At 44.7% G+C, this 27,718-nt stretch overlaps 1 protein-coding gene across 1 annotated transcript in view; it reads right to left on the bottom strand.

Moving 5' to 3' along the window:
* STAB2 (stabilin 2) overlaps positions 1 to 27,718 on the bottom strand; it is a 273,355-nt gene that overhangs the window by 198,172 nt on the left and 47,465 nt on the right. The window contains exons 4-5 of the mRNA XM_075344716.1: positions 8,893 to 8,978; positions 3,915 to 3,984 (exon numbers count right to left, since the gene is read on the bottom strand). Of these exons, the coding sequence (XP_075200831.1) occupies positions 3,915 to 3,984; positions 8,893 to 8,978 (156 nt within the window). The remainder of the gene's footprint in view (positions 1 to 3,914; positions 3,985 to 8,892; positions 8,979 to 27,718) is intronic.

Raw genomic sequence — 27,718 nt, 5'->3', positions numbered from 1 at the left:
GCTCAGTAAAAAAACACTCATGGGAGCGGCTCCATAGAGTAAAATTGGTTTTAGTGGAATGTGATTTTTTTTATCGCATTTCACTCTCTCCGTTTTACTCACCGTGTGTGCTCAGCCTTACACACAAACACACAGTCAAAAGTATTAACACCCTTGAAGTTGTTCCAGAAAATGAAGTATTTCCCTCAGAGAATTAATAATACACCCTTACACCGCCCCTCTCCATAATACACCCTCTCCATAATACACCCTCTACACTGCTCCATGTATAATATCCCCCACACACTACCCCTCTGTATAATATACCCCTACACAATGCCCATGTGTATAATATCCCCACACACATTGATCCTCTGTATAATATCTTTCCCACACACACTGCTGCTCTGTATAATATCCCTCACATACGCTGTCCCTCTGTATACTATCCCCACACAAGCTGTCCCTCTTTATATATATATCCTCTCACACACACTGCCCCTCTGTATAATGTCCCACACACATTACCACTCTGTATACTATCTCCCCGCGCACACACACACACTGCCCATCTATATAATATCCTACTGGTATATATGTCCCCCTCCTGGGCCCACCCTTGTATGTATGTCCCCATCCTGGTTTATTTGTCCTCTTCCTAGCATATATTTCCTCCTCCTGGTGTGTGTATATATATATATAAAAAATATACACAACTCAGACCCTTCCAGCCCCTTAATAATATACACAGCTCAGACTCCCCCACCCCTTTATAATATACACAGGTCAGACCACCCCAGCCCTTTATAATAATATACACAGCTCAGACTCTCCAGCCCGATAAAATAAAATACACAGCTCAGGCCCTCCCCACACCCATATAATAATATACAACGCTCAGTCCCCCCAGCCCCATATAATAATATACATAGCTCAGACCCCCAAGCCCCATATAATAATATACACAGCTCAGGACCCCCAGCCCCATATAATAATATACAAAGCTCAGGCCCCCCCAGCCCCATATAATAATATACACAGCTCAAGCCCCCCAGCCCCATATAATAATTTACACAGCTCAAGCCCCCCAGCCCCATATAATAATATACACAGCTCAAGCCCCCCAGACCTATATGATAATATACACAGCTCAGGTCCCCCAGCCCTATATAATAATATACAAAGCTCAGGCCCCCCAGCCCCATATAATAATATACACAGCTCAGGCCTCCCAGCCCCATATAATAATATACACAGCTCAGGCCCCCCAGCTCTTTATTACATACACCGCTACAGAGACTGTATTAGCCCTCCATCCAGCCCACCACTGTGCACAGTATAGCAGACTCAGACCCTTGTCACCAGCTGTCACCAAACATCCATCTTACCAGCCTCTTACTGACCTGGAGCTCTATGTCTAGGAGAGAAGCCATGAATAATCACAGCACAGGAGGTGGAGGGGGCGGAGCCTGCACTGAGCTCCGCAGGTCCTGCTCTGGAGCAGAGAAGATGCCGGGAATCCTCTTCACGACGATGATCTGCATGCCAGGACCTGACCACATGTGCTGCCTAACCACGTCTGAAGCAGCAGACAGGAAGATTTAAAGGTACAGTGCCGCCTGTGGGCCCAGTGAAGAGGGGGGCAGCGGGGACTTACTAAAGCTAAACAATTACACCTGGCCTGACCGGGTCCCCTCTCTTCACCGGGCCCGGTACACCAGTTATGGTTGTAATGCCCTGATGGTAGCCCTGCTCTCGCCTACCATGTAAAGCATCAAAAGGTAACTGAAGACCCACCTCTTCCGAAAAGCCTAGAACCTGTCGTAATTCTCAGTGCTCCAGAGCACTGCATGACCATCTCCACCCTCACTTACTGTATCTTCACCTATCCCTTGTAGACTATGAGCCCTCGTGGGCAGTGTCCTCTATCTTCCTGTAAAAGTCTGCATTGTATTGTTTCATTATTGTACTTGTCATTATTATGTATGCCCCTTTTCACATGTAAAGTGCCATGGAATAAATGGCACTATAATAATAAATAATAAAAGTAGGCACATTTTCAAGTTTTATTGTACACGCAACATAAATGGCTCTAAAAAATGTCTCTTGGATATTCAAATAACTTTTGCCTCTTTATTTGAGGGGATGCTAATCTTGAGGCTTAAAGGGAATCTGTCAGAAGGTTTTTGCTACCTCATCAGAGAGCAGCATGATGTAGGCCAAGAGACTCTGAATCCAACGATGTATCACTTAGATTACTGCGTGCAGCGGTTCGCACACAATCAGAGTTTTTAGATTTAGCAATGCAGCAGAGCTGAAAAAGCTAACCCCACCCATACCAGGCTCTCTATATACAATGTCTATAGACAGCTAGTTGCTAATCACAGCAAGGGCATGCCAGACTGGTTGACCTTATTCAGCAATGATAATCTCCTTAAGCTAAAACACACATTACAGTTAAATAGCAGAACATTGTGTGATAAGAGTGATAAGAGACTCATTGCTGAAATCTACAGTACAGACCAAAAGTTTGGACACACCTTCTCATTCAAAGAGTTTTCTTTATTTTCAGGACTCTGAAAATTGTAGATTCACATTGAAGGCATCAAAACTATGAATTAAAACATGTGGAATGAAATACTTAAAAAAGTGTGAAACAACTGAAAATATGTCTTATATTCTAGGTTCTTCAAAGTAGCCACCTTATGCTTTCATTACTACTTTGCACGCTCTTGGCATTCTCTTGATGAACTTCAAGAGGTAGTCACCGGAAATGGTTTTCCAACAGTCTTGAAGGAGTTCCCAGAGATGCTTAGCACTTGTTGGCCCTTTCGCCTTCACTCTGCGGTCCAGCTCACCCCAAACCATCTCGGTTGGGTTCAGGTCTGGTGACTGTGGAGGTCATCTGGCGTAGCACCCCATCACTCTCCTTCTTAGTCAAATAGCCCTTACACAGCCTGGAGGTGTGTTTGGGGTCACTGTCCTGTTGAAAAATAAATGATGGTCCAACTAAACGCAAACCGAATGGAATAGCATGCTGCTGCAAGATGCTGTGGTAGGCATGCTGGTTCTGTATGCCTTCAATTTTGAATAAATCCCCAACAGTGTCACCAGCAAAGCACCCCCACACCATTACACCTCCTCCTCCATGCTTCACGGTGGGAACCAGCCATGTAGAGGCCATCCGTTCACCTTTTCTACAAAGAAACGGTGGTTGGATCCAAAGATCTCAAATTTGGACTCATCAGACCAACGCACAGATTTCCACTGGTCTAATGTCCATTCCTTGTGTTCTTTAGCCCAAAAAATCTCTTCTGCTTGTTGCCTGTCCTTAGCAGTGGTTTCCTAGCAGCTATTTTACCATGAAGGCCTGCTGCACAAAGTCTCCTCTTAACAGTTGTTCTAGAGATGAGAAGGTGTGTCCAAACTTTTAGTCTGTACTGTATATGTTAACCCATACAGCATGTTGTCTTCAGATTACATAGCAAAAACCTGCTGACAAATTCCCTTTAATTTTTATGCCAATTTTAAATTCCTATTTTTTTGCTTATATTGGGGAAAAATATAAAGAAAGGAAATGTGTTTATTTTTCACATTTTTTATGACCACAAGGGACCACTAAAAACATAAATTTCGCTACCCTTCCAGTAGAAATGATTCTTATATATATATTTTTGAAATGCATGAGTGTTTCAGAGAAGATCATACATGGTTGCTCTTGTGCAGCCAGACTCTTTTACATGCTGACCGAGGTTTGAGCAACTAACAGTTCTCTATAATGCTGAAAATAATGTCATATTTTTAGGTTTACATTGCATAATACTATTTGTGTAAAGATTTTACTATTTTATTTCGACGTTGTGATAATATAAATATAAACCTTTATACATTTTCTTATGCTTAGTTTCACAGTAATGAAGTTATTTTGGACGTACCAGATCGACAGTCGGCACCATAGTTGTTGTAATCCGCACATTTCTCACAGGCCGTTCCACCGAATCCGTTCTAAACATAGACTACAAATAGTCAGCAGAGGCTTGTAATGGCTTTATGGATACAGTATAAGAGACCATATGTACAAGTAATGTATAAGCAATGCAGGTTTAGACAAAGAGGGGCCCTGGGCAAAAGGGAAAGTTACCAACTGGTAACAATGCACCATCACGCACAAACATTTAGGGGTACTTTGCACGTTGCGACATCGCTATTGTGATATCGTCGGGGTCAAATCGAAAGTGACGCACATCCGGCGCCGGTAACGACGTTGCAACGTATAAAGCCTAGATGCGCCAATAAACGATCGCAAAAGCGTCGAAAATCGGTGATCTGTGTAGCGTCGGTCATTTTCATAATGTCGCACCAATAGGAGATACGATGTTGTTCCTCGTCCCTGCGGCAGCACACATCACTGTGTGTGAAGCCGCAGGAGCGAGGAACATCTCCTTACCTGCCTCCACCGCCAATGTGGAAGGAAGGAGGTGGGCGGGATGTTTACGTCCCGCTCATCTCCGCCCCTACACTTCTTTTGGCCGCCTGCCATGTGACGTCGCTGTGACGCCGCACGACCCGCCCCCTTAGGAAAGAGGCGGGTCGCTGGCCAGAGCGACGTCGCAGGGCAGGTAAGTGCGTGTAAAGCTGCCGAAGTGATCATGTTTGCTACGGCAGCTATCACAAGATATCGCATGTGCGACGGTGGCGGGTACTATCGCGCTCGGCATCGCTAGCCGATGCTAGCGATGTCGCAGCGTGCAAAGTACCCCTTACATTACATTCACAGGACTCAATTTCAGGCCTTTAAACGAGCACCATCGACTATATTGAAGTCATCTGGTGCTTGTGTACAGGCCTGTTTATATAGGCTGAGGCAAAATGATGTTTACACAGGGTGATGTTCTAATAAGATCAATAGCCTTGATCAATTTCGAATTTATTTAAACACTGCACATAAATATACATGTATATACCTTACATACACACAATGCACATGCATACATGTATATACAAACATACACATATACAGAATATACACCTAATGCACATATATACACATATATGGTATATACACATAATGCACATACATACACATGCATATACACACTACACATACATACACATGTATAACACACACTGCATATACATACTGTACATATGTTTTTATCACACCACACATAAATACATATGCACATACACACACTTTACGTACATACACAATCACATGCATATATACACACACACTTCACATTCATACACATGTATAACACACTGCATATACTGTACATACGGTACACATGTATCTACACACTGCACATGAATACACATGTATACTGTATACACACACTGCACATACATATAAATGTATAACACACTGCACATAAATACACATGCATATACACACTGCATACAAACACATATAGCACATACAGTGTAGAAACATAAATATACACACTACACATACATTCACATGTATATACACATACACTGCACATATACATGTACATACATGCAGCACATACATACCAGTCTGTCTCCTCTTCAGTTCCTCTAGACTTTCGCAGTTAGAGGACCTTTGATGACATCATTGTCACATTACTGTGATGTCACCAAAGGTCCAAAAGCAGTCATAACCTGGAAATAAAAATTCTGGGGGCCCCTAAGAGAGTGGGAATCCTGAGCAATTGCACAGTCCCCCCCTCCCTAACGCCGTATGTATACGTTTCATAATTTTTTAAAGGGGTTGTCAATTTTATGTTAACAAATGTGTTGTACACATGATTTTGTTACACTTACAATTGTATAAGTATTACAGGTTTTCCTCCTGTACTTGTTAGTGCAGTTTTACTCAAAGATTGCATAGCCCTCCTGTCCATAATATGCTAGCTGGCAGAAGAGCATATGTCCTATCCTGTCCATCTGCATATTCCAATTGGAAAACAGCTTTCCTGCATGCAGTTTTTTTTAAGGGGAATCTGTCATGTGAAAAACACTATTAACCTTCAGATATGGGGTTAATCTGCAAGTTAATAATGTTCTGGAGTTTCTGGGTGCCCGCAGAGAGAGTCTTGCTAATGGGAGGTAATGGAACTGCGCCAGTGTGCCCCTAGGACTTCAAGTGCGAGGCTAAAGATTATTTCTTCCCTGTAAAAGGGGCTCCCAGTGCGGTGATGGAATGGCATCTGTAAGCTTCTAACTTCCAGATTAACTCCATATCTTTAGGTTATTAGCATTTTTTTTACATGACAGGTTCCCTTTGCTGTTAGTGTAAGCACAGGTATAAGGGAGGCTTACAATGGAGACCCCCTCATTTTATTACAAACAGCTATTATTGATTCACTGACCTTATAGAGTAGGAGCTTAAGTGAGTGACTGGGTGGGCTGTGGGCGGAGTATCACTGCACGTCACAGCCCAGCATCGCTCTTGCTTGTGCAGCTCTGCGATGAAGGAAGAGTGCACGAGATGATGGGCTGTGACGTGCGGTGAAACTCTGCCCACAGCCCAGTCACTCACAGAGACTGGTTCCCGCTTCGGTGATGTTGAGTCAACTTCCAATTCCGGAATTTGACGTGACATCACCAGACATCAGCGGTCACTGCAGTCGGGGGTCACATGATGGGGAATGGGTGGACAGAGATAGCGCCACTCACAGGCACAATTGACAACAGACGGTATTTAGAAAATGCCTTCTGCTTCAGCTTTACATCAATGTAGCCACTATGCTTTGTAGTGGCATCACTGGGAAAACTAGAATGTACATTGTTGATTATGATACTAGCTGATTTTGGAAACTTCAAACAAAAAGGCTCAATTAGATTTTCCAATTATAGGAAACTTAATTGTGGGCCAAGGCTACACTTTGATAGCATGTGCAAATGTGGGTGAATTGCAGGATTGACCCCACTACAAAATGAATATCAGCCATAAACTGGTGCAAAAAGTCATTGTTTTGTCACCTCCTAGCTTAAAAAGATACAAATGGCATTAGTTTGAATTCTCTAAAAATGAATCTGTTCTGCTACAAAATCAGAATTTAGTGAAAACTTTTTACCCCATTAAAACTTATACACAAGTCTATATATATGATCAAAATTCTCTCATCTATTATATGTGTCACAACAGAACTTTTTTTTTTATCAAAAAACAGACCCACAATTCTATATTAATCCCACCATAGAGAAAAATTAATCTAAGAAATGTGGACTGTAGGACACCAATTAAAAAATAAAACATAATTTTATTTTGTACATTAAAAACATTATAAATACAAAAAGTACATGCCACCAGTGTAAGGGTGAACTACACAGACCTAAGTATAAAGATAAATACAATACAATATAAATAAATACAATACTAAACAAAATACCAGTCTATATATTGTTACGGACTAGCATAGTAAATAGGGGGACGCCCCCTGATGAAAGTGACAAAACGCGCGTCAGAGGCAGGAGGGAGACACACAAGCCAGTAGTTAAACTTTGTGTAACTGTATATAGAATATTTCTTTCTTCATGTGCAGCATTTAAATGAAAACAGATTCATTGTTTGGTAGTTACCAATGGGATTAGTCACTTGACAATTTACTATGCTAGTCTGTAACAATATATAGACTGGTATTTTGTTTAGTAGCACTTTTGCACTTTAATACTTTGTCTATTTGGAACTTTAGGTGTTAACATATTTATAATGATTGCTGCTGCTCTATTTTGAAGGACATTGAATATATTGTATTTATTTTTATACTAAGGTCTGTGTAGTTCACCCTTACACTGGTGGCATGTACTTATTGTATTTATAATGTTTTTAATGTACAAAATAAAATTATGTTTTAATTTTGAATTGGTGTCCTATAGTCCACATTTCTTAGATTAATTTTTCTCTATGGTGGGATTAAACAATTATATATATGAAAATTTGTGGGTTTATATTCTTATTATTATTTTAAATAATTCCTGCTTGCTCTACCTAGGAAAAAGGTTCATAACATAAAGGTAAAAAAACAAATACAATAAACACAACTAAAGCCTGCTTTACACCTTACAATTAAGCATACGATATCGTATGCGATGTGACACGCCCCCATTGTATGTGCGACACGTTCAATTTGTTGACCGTGTTGCACAAACGATTATTTGCCATCACACGTACTTACCCTTCCATACGACCTCGCTGTGGGTGGCGAACATCCACTTCCTGGAGTGGGAGGGACGTTCGGCATCACAGCGACGTCACACGGCAGCCGGCCAATAGAAGCAGAGGGGCGGAGATGAGCGGGACGTAAACATCCCGCCCACCTACTTCCTTCCGCATTGTGGGCCGGGAGCCGCAGGACGTAGGTAAGATCTGTTCATCGTTCCTGGGATGTCACACACTGGGATGTGTGCTGCCTCGGCAACATTGAACAACCCGATGTGCAATTTTTAGCAAATGAACGACGTGCGTGCGATGAACGGTTTTACGTTCAATCGCACGTAGCTGTCACACACAATTACGTCACTAATGATGCCGGATGTGCGTCACGTACGACGTGACCCCGCCGACACATCATTAGATATGTTGTAGCGTGTAAAGCCCGCTTAAATGCGTAACAAACTGATACATAAAGAGGCTTTTTGGTTATTCTCATATGTGGGCTAATAATATTAGTAATAATAATAATAATAATATTTATTCATTTACATCGCGCTGTTAATTTCACAGCGCTTTACTTACAATGGTAACACTGTCCCCATTGGGGCTCACAATCTAGGTTCCCTATCAGTATGTTTTTGGATAGGTGTGAAAATTGGGGGAGAGTCAAACCGGTTGGGGAAGCAAATTCTAGAGTATTGCAAATGTTCTGGAGAGATCTTGGAGATGATGTTAAGTGGACAGAAATAAAATCCTGGCTCATGTAGAACAAGTCTGCGAATATCACACACCTGACAGGAGCAGGTGCCATCACCCTCCAGACCATCAGAACATGTTCCTCGGCTACTACATGGGGATGACGCTCCTCCTGGACATTCTGTGAATAAATGACATCAATTTGTTTAAGATTAATAATATAAATCCATAGTGTACAGCTATCTCAATATATACAGATTTTGGGGATTTGGAGTTTCCTGATATTTTCAGCTTGGAGGCTTTTCAGCCGATAGAAGATTGCCTGGTCTTAAATCATGGTTATTAATTCTCATTCCATCATGTGTCCATCTAATGCTCAAGACTATTAGACATGTCTCCTAGCTAGGTTAGGATTCATAGGTGGAATGTCCTTGCACTGGTCAGTCTGCTATTAGGCTGGGCTCTCATGACCAAATTTATTCTATTTGAGAAAACAGTCCGATTTTCTTGATATTTTCTGCTTGCGGCTCTTCAGCCCACAGAAGATCTCCTAGACGTGAATTATGGTTACTAATTATCTCACTCCATCATGTGTCTAATGTCTAACGCTCAAGACTACTAGACATGTCTCTTTAGAATTCATAGGTAGAGCACCCTTGCACTGGTCAGTCCGTTATTAGGCTGGGTTCATATGACTGTATTTTCTCCATCCAATAAGACAGTCCGATTATGAGAATAAGACTTTGATCAGACTGCAATCCATTTTTCTTGGATGTGGAAAAAAAAAGAAGAGGTTTCCACCTTCTCACTATGACAGTCCATGAAAATCGAACCGGACTCGGATGTTATCTGAGAGTGGTCTGTTTTTTTTCATGGACCATAGATTTGAATGGGAGAATGCCGTCTGAGTCTAGGAGGCAAATTATGCATGCTGCGATTTTCTTTCCTCAGACCACTCTGTCTGAGCAAATATTAAACATGTTCATAGCCTATAGAAGAACATGAAAGCACAGCACAATGTGTTAGTTCACCTTTAAACCCCTTTTCCGCTCCTGTTTCCGATCCTGGCATGGATGTCACTTGGATACCAAGTAGCATAAACGAGAAAGACTATAAATTATCCAGTTAGGGAAGGAAGTCCACCAAGTATGGGTAAAATCTTGCAAGTTATTACCCATACCTGGATATTGGACTTCCTTCCCTATCTGGATCATTTATAGTCTTTCTCATAGAAGAACATGGGTACAAGTGCTATATGTTGGAACCACAGATAGCTCTTATCTGATGTAAATGGTCATGTGCATGAGCCCTTACAGGAACAGTTAATTCAACTCGTGCCTTGATGTGTTTTTAACAAGTCTTTCATAGTGCAGGATATGACACAGAACAATTGGATCATTGATGAGATCAGAACATGCCAGGGATAATTACATACAACAACACTACAGGGTTATTCATACATACAGAACTGTGGGTAAAGGGGCACAATAATCATTAAGCACTCTTTATGCACAATGTTGTAAAACATTTTTAGAAGAAATGTTTTTTGGGGGTGACTTTGTTTTTTTTTCTGGTGTTTTGAAAGTCTTGGTAAAGTCCTGGTAAGTACATGACAAAGACTTGGTATTCATAATAGAATATAGAATATGAGGCGTTTATTATGTCATGGAATACAGTAATGACTATATTACAGACACCACAGAAGTCAATTGGGCAAATTTACTAAAACTGTATAATTTTTAAATAGTGTACACTTAGATTAGACAGTCATAAAATTTTATCAAAATGGAGAAGATGGAGAAAGTTTGTTCTCCATCTTCTTGTGACAGTGTGCTCTGATTGAGACAGGCGAGGGAATCAGATCACATTAAGCTGACACTCTGATCAGACTCGGATAAGAGTGTAATCGGAGTGTCATTTCCATAGTTTCTCTTGCATGAGAGAATCAACGCTTGTGTGACCCTAGGCTGGGTCACAGTAAATGTGGCGCAGGGCACATAACACAGCTTTGATTGACACAAATTGTATCAGAATTGTAGCACAAATTCATTTTTGAGTCTTTCATCATTAGTGAGACATAAGATGTTACTAATGATGAAAGACTCAAAAATGAATTTGCTCATCAGCACATTTTTCTGTTCTATTAAAACCTACTTAACCAGTAGAAAAGACCAATCCACATTGATTGTCATGGAGCAATAATGTAATATCTTTTGGGGCCTATTACCGGTAAAAGTTCTCACAGAAATATTTCCACTAGGATAACAGGCTAATGACAGAGTCATCGGTAAGAATTCCTTGGGGAGCAGAGTATGAATTGGAAAAAGAAAATGTTTGAAGTTCATAAAAAAAATGGCAAAATGTAGTCAGGGTTAGTGAATGGAACATCCATCTCTAACAACTAGTTGCCTCTAGGTTCTGCTGTAAACCAAGCATTGGGGTCGGTTTCCTTAGCAAATAAATTACATTTCATACTGTGGAAAAGTATTAACTTATGTGCTGCTGTGCAAGGTGCAATACTTATCATTAGTGATGGGCGAACGTTCTCGGCACTGCTCATTACTCGAGCATCTGGGTGCTTGGGTACTCACAGGGCTTGGGCAAGTATCACGGGTGCCGTGATATTTTATCCGAGAAGCAACGACCACAAAGCACAGGCTTGCTTCACTGATACCCCAGGCAGACCCATTCGCAGTCTCTCAATGGCTCCCTCAGGGGATAAAACAATGTTTTTGAATGTAGTGTGGCCAAAAAAATCCCCAAAACCCTGCCTTCCCTCCTGCCAGGAATGCTTTGTTTATGGCTTGCTGTAAGTGGGCAGACAGCTACATTGTGCAGTTATTGCCTTCCATTATACTCGTTAGGCTGCTTTCACACTATGTTTTTTTAACATGTGTCCTGAACGTTTTTTTGCTGTAAAAGCGGATCCTGCTTTTACAAACACAAACGCATGCAAACGCATGTGTTATTTTGCAGGATCCTGTCACTTTAAGTTTATTAGCGGGCATTGGAGTCATGTGATCGGGAGTGAGGGGAACTGAACGTGACATACTGGGAGCCGGCTTCTGACAGCTGGGGAGGCTCGTAACCAAGGTAAACATCGGGTAACTTGCTTGGATACCCAATATTTGCCTTGGTTACGAGTGTCTGCAGCTCTTAGGCGGGGGAGAGAGAGGGGGAGAGAGACAGAGAGGGAGGGGGTGAGAGGGAGGGGGAGAGAGACAGAGAGGGAGGGGGTGAGAGGGAGGGGGAGAGAGACAGAGAGGGAGGGGGAGAGAGAGAGAGACAGGGAGGGGGAGAGAGGGAGGGGGAGAGAGAGACTGTGATCACGCGAGGCTGGTTTCTGTGCATGCTCAGTAGAGCAAGCAGGATCCTGTCTATTAGCATGCCAGCGTTCACATACGTTTGCATGCAGTATAGTCAGGATCCAGCAATTTGCAGTATTTGGACGCAGCTCATAAACGCTACAAGTAGCGTTTTTGAAAAATGTTAAAAGACTGCAAGTCGCTGGATCCTCACTATAAAGCACGGAAACGCAGGTGAACGCATGTTGACGCGAGTCCATTGCAAATGCATTGAAATGAAAACGCATTTGCACTGGATCCGTTTTTGTGTTAAAAAAATGTTCAGGACGCATGTTAAAAAACGTAGTGTGAAAGCAGCCTTACTGGAGTTGAGAACTTTCAGAGCATCTGACCAGCTCGACTTGCGTAAGGAGTACCCGAGTATTTTAGTGCTCACCCATCACTAATTATCACCAATGAAGCATTTGCCAATGACCCTACTTCTTGTGCCTGGGATCATACAGTTGGTGTAGGAACCTATGAAAAGCTGGAGGCCTAGTATACAGCTACATTGTCCGGTTTATTGACTTTTCAGCAAAGTTAGTGACACCATTAGTAGATGTCACAACACAGAACACTATCCCATCTAAAGATGGCAGTGTCAATGCTGCAGACTATGAGCAGTGGAAGAACATGCACACTGGTTACAAGCTCTTTAATGCTGCAGACTATGAGCAGTGATAGAACTTGTACATTGCTTACAAACTATTTACTGCTGCAGACTATGAGCAGTGGAAGAACATGCACACTGCTTCAAGATCTTTGCCGGTGAGCTTGTAAGCACTGCACTGAGGCTGGCGGAGATTGCTGGAGTGCGCTTAGCTTCGAGCCATGGCCACCTCCTGTGATGCTGTAGAGGCAACCTCATATAGATGCATCAGAAGCATGGTCTGCGGCATGACATTGCTGCTTACTGAACTGTCACTCAAGCATAAGTGAACGCCTACCAACCAATCAGTAAGTTGTGAGGCTGGGGAGCAGTGCGTTCTTGCATGAGAAGAACATTTTAAGTTTAATTATTTAACCCTCTTTCCTTGCAATAGCCAATCAAACAATCAGAGATAAGGCCCCCATTACTAGTAGATAAAAGTCAAAAACATCAATTTGTCAGGGACTGGCAGACTATTTCATGTGTATGATGGGCTCCCTGTTCTCACTTTATATCTGGGGAGTGTATGATGGGCTAAGTCCATGGACTTAAAGATTAGGTGGGTGGAATTTAGTTGATGATCCTTAGTTCTGACAGTGGCTTACACCTCCACTTGGGAAAGATAGCTGTCAGCCAAACGATTGTTCAGCCTCCATATGTCTAGTGTGTTTGGCTAGCTATATCCTATCCATAAAGTTGCATTGTTCTACATCCTTGAGTAATTTGCAACAGTAAAGGCCACCCATACACATTAGAAATTGTTTTGCTCATTTTGGTGGGATTGACCAACCATCATATATATGGAGGCCTCCTGACTCTTACCTGAAGAATATGTCATGGGGACATTAGAAATGGGCAGCTGGAAATGAATTTCCCCTGGGCTTCAGGCACCACAGGGTATTACACCACTTTTAAGGGGTAATATCCATCCCGGGTTAGGAGGGGGTTAACTGCTGGTGCCTTCACAAAACACACACATATACAACAGCAAGGTGCTTTTCCACAGGGGGTTGGATTAGGGCAGACCGGATAGTTAGCCATCACAAAGCATGGGACTTCCCCGGTCGCTAGGACAACCACTGGGGGCGGGCACCACATGGGGTAAGAAGGAGGCGCAACCATCACACTAGAGCAGACCTTCCCGGGCACAGCTTGGATTGACATCTAGCACAGCCAATTGCAGTTTAGCGTTCTTCTCTCTACTTGGGCCCGTGGCTTGGAGCTGGAGGCTTGGACCGGATTCCGGATAGCAACCGAGGGACACTTCACTAGAAAGACTATCACTGGCATCGGTGGTGACCGCCGACTGTCCGGGATCGGCTAGAGCCCATCATGGCAGAGACTGGTGCTCTGGGGCAGCGTCTAAACTACCTGTGAGTAAAAGATCTGGAACCGCAGTTCTTGCCTCTGCCTCTCATTTGTTGTCGCTGTCGCCGATCGCTGCAGCGCCAATGGGGACTACCACCAAACCCGTCCGTCCTCCATTATCCTCCCCGGGGTAATCCCGCTCCACCTGTGGGGAGCGACACCATCCCGGTTGCGACCCTCACCATCAGCCCCAGAGAGCAGCACCCGCAGCGGCGGCCCATCTCTGGCCGCGGACCACAGGTGGTGTCTCAACCTAAAAAGACTTTCCTCACTGTCACTACCACCCCCATCCTTCAGCTTTCCCTCCCTCCTGTACGTCTCAGGTCACGAAACCGGGCCAGGCCAGAAAATGATGACGCAGAGGATCTGTACCCCCGACCCGGTGACGTGTCGGGTGAAAACCCCTCGACCCCGGGTGTTATAACTCATCTTAATTTGTTTGACGCAAAGATAAGCCGCTACCCGAGTAAACCCAAGCTAGCCTGTGTATGGGTTAGTCAGGATAGTTAGATGTCAGCCATTGGCTATCAAATGTGTATAGCCAACCTTAGTGTCACACGGTGTTTTGTTCTAAACTCACTGGTTGACATGGCGGCATCAGACAATGTACAGGCCAAAGACATTGACATGCCTCACTGTTCTTTCTGTGGTGCTTCTGAGTTGCACAGACAGGCTCGACGTCGACCAGCTGTGTGCTCTTTAGTGATTGGACTAGCAAGAGTTAATCTCTGCTAGCCTGCTGGTTACCTTTTTGATCACATGTGGGAGATCTACACTATCACAGTCACTCCCCGCCTTTTTAAGATGGATGAAGGAATTTGTCTTCCTTTGCTGACTATAGGTTTCTGCTACACCAGACCATGTGCTGTTGTTTTCCAGTCTGGTAATTTACTGCGTCGTCTGGTTCTCCTTGCTTTAGTTTTCCTCCTAATCATTTGTTGTCTGATTACACTGTATAAGGTGCTGTGTGATAGTTTTGGATTCCCCTGTTTGTCTATCACTATTGGTGTTTAAACTGTCCCGTCTACCCCCAGGGTAGAGATCAGGGCTGGTCAGGAGCAGGGGTTGGAAGGAAGGCGGCCCAAATGTCGTCACCATCAGAGGTATCTTTGGGATCAGGGACAACTAGGCCCCCTAGATTGAGAGCCAGTTTAGAATCCCAGTTCCCCTGTTATCCCCTGCCACCCTGTGACACTTAGGCCCATTTACACACAACGATATCGCTAACGAGATATCGTCGGGGTCACGGTGTTGGTGACGCACATCCGGCCTCGTTAGCGATGTCGTTATGTGTCGTTGTGTGTGACACCTTTTTGCGATCAGTAACGATCGCAAAAAGGTGTCAAATTGTTCGTCATGTACACGTCGTTTTTAAAAAATCGTTCCTTATTTGGAACGCAGGTTGTTTGTCGTTCCAGCGGCAGCACACATCGCTATGTGTGACACCGCAGGAACAAGGAATAACATCGCACCGGCAATGAGGAAGGAAGGAGGTGGGTGGGGTGTTCTGGCCGCTCATCTCCACCCCTCCGCTTCTATTGGGCAGCCGCTTAGTGATGCCGCTGTGACGCCAAACGTACCTCCCTGTGACGCCCTGGCCTATCAGGTCGTCACAAGGGTGCCGTGCAATCTGCCCTTCTGCATGGTACCCACTCCACCTTGGTTACGGATCCTGTCAATTTGGTGTTGCTACCAACAGGTAAACAAAAATCCTGAGGAACACTCTGCACCACACCCAGCAGCCACACATTGGGCAGCCTGAGGGGAATAGAGCCACCCAGATGGAGGGTTGGAAGAGGGAGGGCAGAGATGTAAGCTCAGTGAGTGAGTGAGGGAGTGGAGTAGTGGAAGTGGAGGAGGAAACAGCGGTGACAGGCCAGGTCACGCTGTGGAGCTGGGCTCCTGTACCCGTCCCAGGTGCCAGACATTGGCCTGGCCAGGAGTAGCTGGAACCCCGGTCACAGGGGGTAATGGCAGGGAGCACGGTGCTGCTACAGAGAGCAGGCCGGCTGCCTTGTGCTACAACTGGCAGGGGCCAAGGCACGACGGGGTACGTGGACCCTAGGCTGGGAAGAAGCTTAACGCAGCCCAGTAAGTCACCCGAAGGGAACGGAGTCTTCAGGAATCATGTCCCATCTGCTCCAGAATCGGGGTACTAGCGCAACGAGAGGGATAGGACTTCCCACAACCGTCCAGAAAATCCCAAGCGTGAACCCTGAGAGCAAGCTCACCCTGCTAGCCACGCAGGTGAGCAGGACCCGAGTAGTTCTAGGCAAAGGGATACATTTAGAAGACACACTGTGCCAAGGAACAAGGCTTCAGGCCAACCAGCAACACCAAAAGGGCCCGGACCCAGCGTGCTTGTTCAAGAGAGACGGAGCATTCAAGAGTTTGGTTTATCTGGTGTCAGCGTTAGTGACTTTGGACTGTGTGAGTACCAGATATCCCTCTACTCCCGACGGGTCGCCCTTTGCCCAATCCATCACTGAGCCCAGGGAAATCATCCCCCTGCCCACGGAGGGGTTAACAACTCGAGCTGCCACACCATCATCAACGGGCTCCCCAAACGGCAGTGGTAGTCCCTCACGTTACCACACACAGTGGGTGGCGTCACGAGCATTATCCCCAAACAAATCCCCCTTTTTATTCCAGAGTAGCCGCGCGACCCCGCCTCGGATCTGGAGACCCCTCGAGCCACTGTGGATCCGGGTCCGAGCAGCCCGTCGGCTGTCGCAGGGGCGGCACATCCCCCTTAAAGGAGAGATTGTTCGGTGGCCACAGCGATGTCGGTGAACAGGTAATTGCGTGTGACGCTGCTGTAGCAATATTGTTCGCTACAGCAGCGATCCCTCCGTGACACGCCACCGACGTGAGTGGGTGCTATCGCTCGTGACATCACTAGCGATGTAGCAGCGTTTAAAGCCCACTTTAGGCTGTGTGCACATGTCCAGTAATCCTCCATTGAAAATGGATCCAGTAGTTAAAAACGGAGCACATTTTAACAAATCCTTCGCATTTTAAAACTGATCCTTTGTAAAAAAGATCCCTTTTGCTGTGCATTTCTATCCATTTTGATGGATCCATGAGGTTGAACTGCACAACTATGGTGTTCTGGCCGTGTACAAAAAAACATAGGATCCATTAATTGAATAAATAATGGATGAATTCTTAGCAGATCTGTTTCCCGTACACTTCCATTATACATTAATGGATCCTTAGACCATCCGTTTTTTGGGCTGGACAAGAAAAGTTATGCACACAACACTTTACATCCAGGAATAAATGTGGATTGCCAAGGAATCTGCAAGAAACTATTGACATTTTGTGAGATTTCACTGAATGGATCTGTTTTTTTTTGTTTTTTTTTGCATTACCTATCTGGATACAAAAATGGAAAAAAATACTCTATATGTAAACCTAGCCTCAGAGATCAGTGGATATGTCAATAGTAATAATCTCTATCACAATTCTGATAAGATAAAAGCTGTTTTTGACCCACTTTCATGTGTGTTTGTTTTAACAGGGATCTAATTGGGATGATTTATCAGCGGAGGAAATATAGAATACACAGATAACATTTCTCTGTCATCACCTCCACAACCAGGCAGGCAGCCACTGTTGGCCTCAGGAAGGAACTGATTGTCACCAGGGTTTTCAAAGCTGGTCTCTAGCCCTTTAAGATAAGCACAGGCTATTTTTCCTTAAAGACTCAACAGAAACAATGCTGAAACTTTATTTTAACAAACAGGCCTTCAATTTTAAGTGCAGGAAATGTAGGAAAAGGAAAGGGAGTATGGACCCCGACCTCAGTAAATCCACACTGGATGACCCTCCAACTGAATATTAACTTTTGATGTATTTTATATCAATAATGCAAATGAAAAGTATATCGTCCGGAGTGGCTAAATATTTTGTTGCTTGTTATAGAAAACAATTTTTTTTTTTACTTAAGTAGTGAATTTTTTTTTTTTAAATTTGTAAAAAAAATGTTTTGCATATTTTGAGACCCATAATATTTTAAAATTTTGGGATACGAATGTGTGTGAGACTTGTTTTTTGTGCTCCAAGCTGATGGTTTTACTGATACAATTTGGAGGTGAGATATGATGTTCTCTTATTGTATTTGTATTTTATCGGAATGTTGTGGCAGCCAAAAATTTCTAGAAATCCTATTCATTTTGCTGGAACTGTAAGATGTTATAAAAACTAAACATAGGCACACAGCCTTAGGCCCCCTACTCCATTAAAAAAACGCATGTGTGGCAAGTTCCATTTTGACCATCTGTGTATACAGTGCCTACAAGTAGTATTCAACCCCCTGCAGATTTAGCAGGTTTGATAAGATGCAAATAAGTTAGAGCCTGCAAACTTCAAACAAGAGGAGGATTTATTAACAGATGCATAAATCTTACAAACCAACAAGTTATGTTGCTCAGTTAAATTTTAATAAATTTTCAACATAAAAGTGTGGGTCAATTCAACCTCTAGGTTTAATATTTTGTGGAATAACCCTTGTTTGCAATTACAGCTAATAATCGTCTTTTATAAGACCTGATCAGGCCGGCACAGGTCTCTGGAGTTATCTTGGCCCACTCCTCCATGCAGATCTTCTCCAAGTTATCTAAGGTTCTTTGGGTGTCTCATGTGGACTTTAATCTTGAGCTCCTTCCACAAGTTTTCAATTGGGTTAAGGTCAGGAGACTGACTAGGCCACTGCAACACCTTGATTTTTTCCCTCTTGAACCAGGCCTTGGTTTTCTTGGCTGTGTGCTTTGGGTCGTTGTCTTGTTGGAAGATGAAATGACGACCCATCTTAAGATCCTTGATGGAGGAGCGGAGGTTCTTGGCCAAAATCTCCAGGTAGGCCGTGCTATCCATCTTCCCATGGATGCGGACCAGATGGCCAGGCCCCTTGGCTGAGAAACAGCACCACAGCATGATGCTGCCACCACCATGCTTGACTGTAGGGATGGTATTCTTGGGGTGGTATGGAGTGCCATCCAGTCTCCAAACGTCACGTGTGTGGTTGGCACCAAAGATCTCGATCTTGGTCTCATCAGACCAGAGAACCTTGAACCAGTCTGTCTCAGAGTCCTCCAAGTGATCATGAGCAAACTGTAGACGAGCCTTGACATGACGCTTTGAAAGTAAAGGTACCTTACGGGCTCGTCTGGAACGGAAACCATTGCGGTGGAGTACGTTACTTATGGTATTGACTGAAATCAATGTCCCCACTGCCATGAGATCTTCCCGGAGGTCCTTCCTTGTTGTCCTTGGGTTAGCCTTGACTCTTCGGACAAGCCTGGCCTCGGCACGGGTGGAAACTTTCAAAGGCTGTCCAGGCCGTGGAAAGCTAACAGTAGTTCCATAAGCCTTCCACTTCCGGATAATGCTCCCAACAGTGGAGACAGGTAGGCCCAACTCCTTGGAAAGGGTTTTGTACCCCTTGCCAGCCTTGTGACCCTCCACGATCTTGTCTCTGATGGTCTTGGAATGCTCCTTTGTCTTTCCCATGTTGACCAAGTATGAGTGCTGTTCACAAGTTTGGGGAGGGTCTTAATTAGTCAGAAAAGGCTGGAAAAAAAGATAATTAATCCAAACATGTGCAGCTCATTGTTCTTTGCGCCTGAAATACTTCTTAATACTTTAGGGGAACCAAACAGAATTCTTGTGGTTTGAGGGGTTGAATAATAAATGACCCTCTGAATAAACTTTTCACAATTTAAAAAAAAAATAAAAAAAAAAATAACATTCTTTTTTGCTGCAGTGCATTTCACACTTCCAGGCTGATCTACAGTCCAAATGTCACAATGCCAAGTTAATTCCGAATGTGTAAACCTGCTAAATCTGCAGGGGGTTGAATACTACTTGTAGCACTGTATGTACTGTATGTGTCATCCATGTGCCATCTGTGTGACATCCATGTGACACATACCTGTAAAAAATGCATGACACTGAAATGATTTTTTTTTTGTGTTAAAGATGTGCAAAGATATATTATAGATAAATAGACAGAGAGGCAGATATTAGATAGATAGATTTTTCAGCTATTAACCAAATAAATAAGCAAAACAAAAAGCAAACTTGGGTTCCCCCCGTTTTGATGACCAGCAAAGATAAAGCAGACAGCTGCTGGCTAATATTATCAGGCTGGGAAGGTCCATTTTTATTGGGCCCTTCTCAGCCTAAAATACCAGCCCGCAGCCTCCCCTGAAGTGGCGCATCACATTAGATGCCCTTCTCCTCGGCTCTGCCCGATTGTCCTGATGCCTTGACAAATAATGGTAATGGTTTATGAGGTTGATGTCAACTATGTAGTGTTAGCTGACATCAAACCCTCATGTTAGAAATGGAGAGGCATCTATCAGATACCCGCATTACTAACCCAGTAATCCAAAAAAAGAGACACACAAAAAATAATTCATTTAAATAAACACTACGCAAAACTGTCTTTCATTTACCATTTTATAAAAAAAAACAACCCATGCAACTCCGCCGTAGAGCAGTGAATCCATTGTAGACCACCAAATATGTCGTAGTCTTAAAAAGAAAATTCTGATGCTTTACCCAGCTCATCTCGATTGCCCTGGTGCGCTTGCAATTGGGGTAATATAAGGGGTTAATGACAGCTGGGATTTGTTAAAAAATGACAGGCATCATCAGGCTTGAGGTTAGTAAGGGGAAGGGGTCTATGAGGCTTGCCATTACTAACCCCATAAGTCAAAAGAAATAAACATAAAACACAGCACAAAATCCTTTATTTAAAAAGAACAAAACAAAACAAAAAAAACCCTCTTACTCCAATTTATTAAGCCCTAAAATACCCCTGCAGGTTTAACATAATCCACTGACACAACATCCCCCAATGATCCTGGCTCTGCTACAGCTGATGTCACAGGGCGCGGTCCCATTAGAAAACTGCAGCGTCAGAGACACACTGACTGACCCGCAGCTGTGAGCGGTGACATCACTGAGTTCAGCTGAGGTCACAGCTGTTGATTCTCACGGTACCCCAGCTGTGACCTCAGGTGAACTGACCTGAGATGAACTTAGTGACCTCACCTCAGGTGAAGTTATTGAAGTCAATGTAGGATTACCGGATTAGGCTATGTGCACACATTCAGTATTTGTTTGCAGACTTTTTTCACCAAATCTGCATCTCCTGACAAAAATGCACCGATACCGCATCAAAACACACGTGGCCTAGCGAGTAGCATCTCCAACCCTGTTGGGGCAAGTACACGGTATAGTATTGTTTACATAAGTAGATGTCATTAACGAATAGAGTGACATTGGTGTTTCCTCGCTAGACAAGTCTACAGTATGATAACGCTGACGGTAACCATTAGTTAGTGGTAAGAATAATACTGTGTAAAGAATATTGAAGAAGTGATACACTGCAACTAGAGAAGGAAAGAGAGGGACAACCCCTGACACTTACCCTAAGCAACCCTGAGCTTCCTGTTATACCTAGATGGAATCTTTCACTCAGTGCGGCAATCACGTTCCTATCCCTGTCTTTCCCTGAACATCACGCTGTCTAGTGCGCAGGGCAGTGAGTATACTAATCTCTCTCTAGGTTAAAGACACAGATGGGATAAGATAGAAAGGGTAAAAGAAACAGCAATCATACAAAGCACCCCAAACTACAGGAAGGTGTAAATCGAACAGATAAGTGAGGCAAACTGAAATGTGATTAAAAGGAAGGGAAAACATGACACAACGTCCATGCAGCAATCTCCGGCTATGGCTCCTGAAATGACTTCTTGGTCCACAGTTCACAAGTCCACTCCTGAGGCTAGCTATAGCAAAGCTATCACTGGCAACTCCCTGGGCTGAGAGGAGAGTATTTATAGCAGTGGTGAATGAAAAACTGGGAACAACTTTTAATCCTGAATTAGGAGACCAGACAAATTGTTTAACTCTTGCAGCACCGGATTAAGAAGATTATGCACAGACAGCAGTTTTAACCTGTGCAAGTGTGCGTGTAGCTCTACAATGTAATCTTCTGACACCTGAGATAGAGGTGACCACTCTCAGTCAGGGTACCCTTGTGACAGGCACTTGCACAGGGCATTAATATTTTCTAGGGGGGAATTTTTACCAACTAGAGGGCACAAAGGAGGCATTATTACCATGTAAGGTGACCAGTGGGCATTATTATATGTCGCAGTAAGAGTAGACTTGTGTTTATACCACACACCAGGTGCAGTAATAGGAAGACATATGGTGACACCAGCTCAGTATTTGTGATTTCAGGATGAGGATTTTGTGCAGGTCAAGATTAGATGGCAACGGTGCTAGAAATGTGAGAAGTCAGATGTCTTGTAATCTCTGCAGATGTGTTGTGACTAGAAGATGTTGTCATGTTGGTCTGGGCCAAATAGAAAAGATGGGAAAAGTGAACAACACTGTGACGACATGGACATCCAATGCCTCTCATGGGTTAAAGTTTCTTAACATTCAGCCAGACGTATTGTTCTTATGTGTGCTTAGCTATTGTTTCTCCAGAACCCTTCCAGTAATCATTGTATTGTAGTTGTGTATTGCTAATGTAATTACCTTTGTAGTCATTGTCTAGTCTGTGCATTCCAGACTACATGTATACCCTCAGTCTTTCTGTAGACATCATTTGGATGAACATTGTCCATGCAGCTTGAGGTTCATCCAATGGTAGAGGCGATCTTGTCCAACCAATCGATGAGGACGCAGTGTATCCAAGTGGAAGGCTGTGGCTATAAAAGGGATTTCTTTAAGCCACCAGGTTGATGAAGGTTGATGGATGCTGATGGATCCAGTCTAAGCTCTTAGGAGCTGACTAGAGGATCAGGATACCTTATGGCTTCAATCTAGGGACTCCGGTTCCGGTTGGAGACCATATCCACAGTCTAGGGATTTCGACTCCGGCTGCCAGGATTGTATCATCATACCAGGACTACCTAAGGAGGACACTCAGGTTGGGACAGTTCAGTCACCTGTTACAGACTTTGCAGACCTCAGACAGCTTCCTAAATCTGGCATTATTCCTTTCTCGGTGGGTGCCCGCCAAAAGCTACTGGATTGGAGTAAGTGGCCCTGGAAGCTCTGAGGCAAGGACATTCTAATCCCTGGTGAGCCAGCGGAAGGGTGAGACTCTGTTGCTTGTTACATTTGTGTGTTTTGCTGGTTATGTGTTATTTGCCGTTAATTGTTTGGGGATCCAATAAAGTCTAATTATTGTGATTCCCTCACCCTGTGTTGTCTGAGTAGTGTTACGCCCACGGTTAAGGAGGCCGGCGTTAAGTTGGGATGAGCCCTGAGCCACGCTGTTTTTCTAAAGGCAGCGGGTTTTAGCGGACGAGAGCACCCACTGAGCCCCGTGTCTCCACAAACATCATAAAAAACCTTGGCAGCTGTAAGTCACCATCTATAACTGTACTGTAATCTCTTAAGGGAGCTTTACACGCCGCAAAGCACCCGTCCCCGTCGTTTGTGCGTCATGGGCAAATCGCTGCCCGTGGCGCACAATATCGTTAGGAGCCGTCACACGTACTTACCTGCCTAGCGACGTCGCTGTGGCCGGCGAACCGCCTCCTTTCTAAAGGGGCGGTTCGTGCGGCGTCACAGTGGCGTCACTTAGCGGCCGCCCAATAGAAGCGGAGGGGCGGAGATAAACGGCCGTAACATCCCGCCCACCATCTTCCTTCCTCATTGCCTGCGGCCGCTGGTAAGCTGTAGTTCGTCGTTCCCGAGGCGTCACACATAGCGATGTGTGCTGCCTCGGAAATGACGAACAACCTGCGTCCTCAACAATCAACGATTTTTTGAAAATGAACGGCGTGTCAACGATGGACGATTTGGTGAGTATTTTCCATCGTTAACGGTCGCTTGTTGGTGTCACACGCAACAACGTCGCTAACGATGCCGGATGTGCGTCACGGAATCCGTGACCCCGGTGATATATCGTTAGATATGTCGTTGCGTGTAACTGGGCCTTTAGATGTTATTCAGGAGTGGTATCTATCACTTAATGATCACCATATAGTGATAATATCAATTTTGGCCTCTGTATAGAGATTTATTTACATTAACAGCCCAGTCATCTGCTGAGGATCCTCTGTACCTACGATGAGACTGCACCATCATAGATGATTAGATGATAAAACAGTTATCTACTCAGGGGCCCACTTAGATGTTTAGTTCCCCCCTCCCGAGCTGAACCCCTAGCTACGCCTCTGGATCACAGAGAGGTAACATACATATATAAAGCTTTCCCATAGCGTTACACATCTTTAAAGGACATAGCTACAACCTTATTATCTGCTCTACTGCCTCAGGTTGATCCACAGCTACTGCATATAACGAGCTCTAGGACCAATGGGGCAACCTCGTTCTGATGATAATCCAAGGGATGTAATACTAAAATGACACCATGAGGATTCCAGAGACTTGATTTTGTTTCCTGCAAGGGATAAACCAACCTTAACAAACATGACACGTTTGGTCAACCTTTAAGCCAACTTATCCCGTCCCTCTCTATAGAAGGAGATCTCTTTGTCCTGTTACGGTGGTTCTACAAGCAGCAAATAAAAGCATGGATGGGGGTTTCCCTTTGTTTTATTATTGTCTCATAATAATGTTTTCTACACTGCTCAATCCTTGGAAGAAGGACAGACGATATTAGAAAAGGCTAACAAGATGCCATTGCCTCAACACACCACCCACATGACAAACGATTGGAATGAAGTAAATAGAAGAAGACATCCATGGAACGCTACCTGAAGATGCTTTCTAAACTTACATTTTTTTCTACTACAGAGGGGCTTTTTTTCTCTTATATATTATATAATAGTAGCCACCATGCTGCCAGATAATCACGATACTAGGAGCCCCTAATATCATGATTATCTGGCAGCATGGCGGCTGCTATTTGATGTATCTAGCCACATTAACTAACTATCAGCCTCCTGATGAACCAGGACTGGGGAAACGTGTCGAGGCATGAGAGGCATGAGGCGGATATAAGATAAATGTATATACTGTGTACTGTCCCTGCTTATGTGAGGTTCTCATTGAGAATCCTGGTGACCTGAAACTTCAGGAGGTTTTTGTGAACCCGGGTATTGCCCATTTATCACTTTATGTAATGCGCACTGCACTTTATCTTTGCTTGTAGGGGTTTACAGGGTAATAGCAGGGACAGCCGTCGGTAAGTGGGGGCACCATATCGTACATCCAGGGTGCCAACCTCCACGGCTAGGTAGGGCACAGGAGGGAGTGGACATTGTAGGGATTGTTTTTCCCTCTCTTTGCTGTGCACCGGTTTGTTTTATCAAATTATATTGTGGTTACAGACCTTTTAATAGTATCAATAAATGTTATGTTTTAGTTAGGAATCTATATTATTGCATAACCATTGTGAGGTAGCATGGTCCGCTGCGCAGCAGAAGACACGGGATCCAGGCATTAAGTTTCACAGCACACGGTTTAATGTCCAAACAAGAATCCACACCAATATACATGTGCCCCTCCAGCAGAGAACTCAGGGAGTTGTGTTCACTCCCTCACACCCGCCACACCTGCCCTTGTTCCTGTTTCCATTTAACCCTTCCTTCAGCCTGTAGGGAAACAACATTAACCCTAGAGTGGATTTACTTTCTATCATGGAGTGAGCACAACCGGGGCGAGACATACCGGCCGTCATAGATAACCCCGGTCACAGTCTCACATAACCCCCCCCTCAGTTCAAGCGTGCGGGGTTGAACTCCCGCCATCAAACACGGCCCGCGGGACAAGGCATCGGCGTTGCCCTGCAACCCACCGGCCCTATGTTCAACCGTAAACCGGAAGTTCTGCAGAGAAAGGAACCACCGGGTAACCCGGGCATTCCGTTCCTTGGCGGACCTCATCCAGACCAGTGGAGAGTGATCCGTCACCAAGCGAAACTGCCGTCCCAGCAGGTAATAGCGTAGGGACTCCAAGGCCCACTTGATCGCCAGGCACTCCTTCTCCACTACGCTATAATTCCGCTCGGGAGGGGTGAGCTTCCTACTTAAGAAGGTGACGGGGTGTTCCTCCCCCTGTACCACCTGAGACAACACTGCCCCCAGGCCGACCTCTGAGGCGTCAGTCTGTACTATGAACTCCTTCTGGAAATCAGGGTGTACGAGAACGGGCTGTCCGCACAGGACCCCCTTCAGGGCCCGGAAGGAGTCCTCGGCCTGCGGAGTCCAGCGCACCATGACGGACTTCTTGCCTTTGAGAAGGTCCGTCAAGGGGGCTGATAGTCCCGCAAAATCCTTTACAAACCTCCTGTAGTACCCCACGATACCCAGGAAGGCCCTAACCTGCTTCGTGGTCAGGGGTCTAGGCCACTTCTGGATCGCCTCAACCTTGTTAATTTGGGGCTTAATCACTCCTTGGCCTATCACGTAGCCCAAGTAGCGGGCTTCCGTGAGTCCCAACGCACATTTCTTGGGATTGGCTGTCAATCCGGCTGTTCGAAGCGCGTCCACCACCGCTTGTACCTGTTCCAAGTGGGTCTGCCAATCGGAGCTGTAAATAATGATGTCATCAAGGTACGCTGATGCATACGCCTGGTGAGGTTCCAGCACTAAGTCCATCAACCTCTGGAACGTGGCCGGAGCGCCATGTAACCCAAAAGGCAAGACAACATAGTGGAAGAGACCCTCCGGCGTAACAAAAGCGGTTTTCTCCTTGGCGGACTCCGTCAGTGGCACCTGCCAGTACCCCTTGGTCAGGTCGAGCGTGGTAAAATACCGCGCCTGTCCCAGCCTATCAATCAGCTCATCCACTCTGGGCATGGGGTAGAGATCGAACTTGGATATTTCGTTCAATCTCCTAAAGTCATTGCAGAACCTTAAGGAGCCATCGGGTTTTGGTATTAGGACAATCGGACTAGCCCATTCACTCCGGGATTTTTCGATGACCCCCAGGCGTAACATTGTCTTTACTTCCTCCGATATGGCTTGTCGTCGAGCCTCCGGTACCCGGTATGACTTCAGGCGTACCTTCAGGTGGGGCTTGGTGACAATATCATGTCGTATCAGACTGGTCCTACTGGGCAGCTCGGAGAAGACATCGGGGTTCTGCTGAACCAACCGTCTGGCCTCTCGCCTCTGAGTCTTGGTGAGGGCTTCTCCAATCCTTACTTCCGGTTCGTCCTCTCCGGAGGTCGCTGGAGCCGGAGGTGAACGACCCGAAGAGGAGGGAGATGGGGAAAAAACAGCCATCAGGCTTTCCCGTTCCTGCCAAGGTTTTAATAGGTTGACATGGTATATTTGTTCAGGTTTCCGCCTACCGGGCTGCAATACTTTATAGTTAACCACCCCGACTCTTTCCTTTATCTCGTAGGGGCCTTGCCACTGAGCCAGGAATTTACTCTCCGCCGTGGGGATTAATACCAACACCCGATCCCCGGGTTTAAAGGTCCGCACGGTGGCTTGTCTATTGTAGCGGCCGCTTTACGCGGCCTGAGCCTCCTGTAAATGCTCCTTCACAATTGGCATGACCGCGCTTATGCGGTTCTGCATACCCAAAATGTGTTCAATCACACTTTTA

The sequence above is a fragment of the Anomaloglossus baeobatrachus genome, chromosome 4 (genome assembly GCF_048569485.1).
Source record: "Anomaloglossus baeobatrachus isolate aAnoBae1 chromosome 4, aAnoBae1.hap1, whole genome shotgun sequence".
NCBI classification, from domain to species: Eukaryota; Metazoa; Chordata; class Amphibia; order Anura; family Aromobatidae; genus Anomaloglossus; species Anomaloglossus baeobatrachus.
Note: the sequence above shows the minus strand (reverse complement) of the source record. Positions and strands in the feature narration are given on the sequence as shown.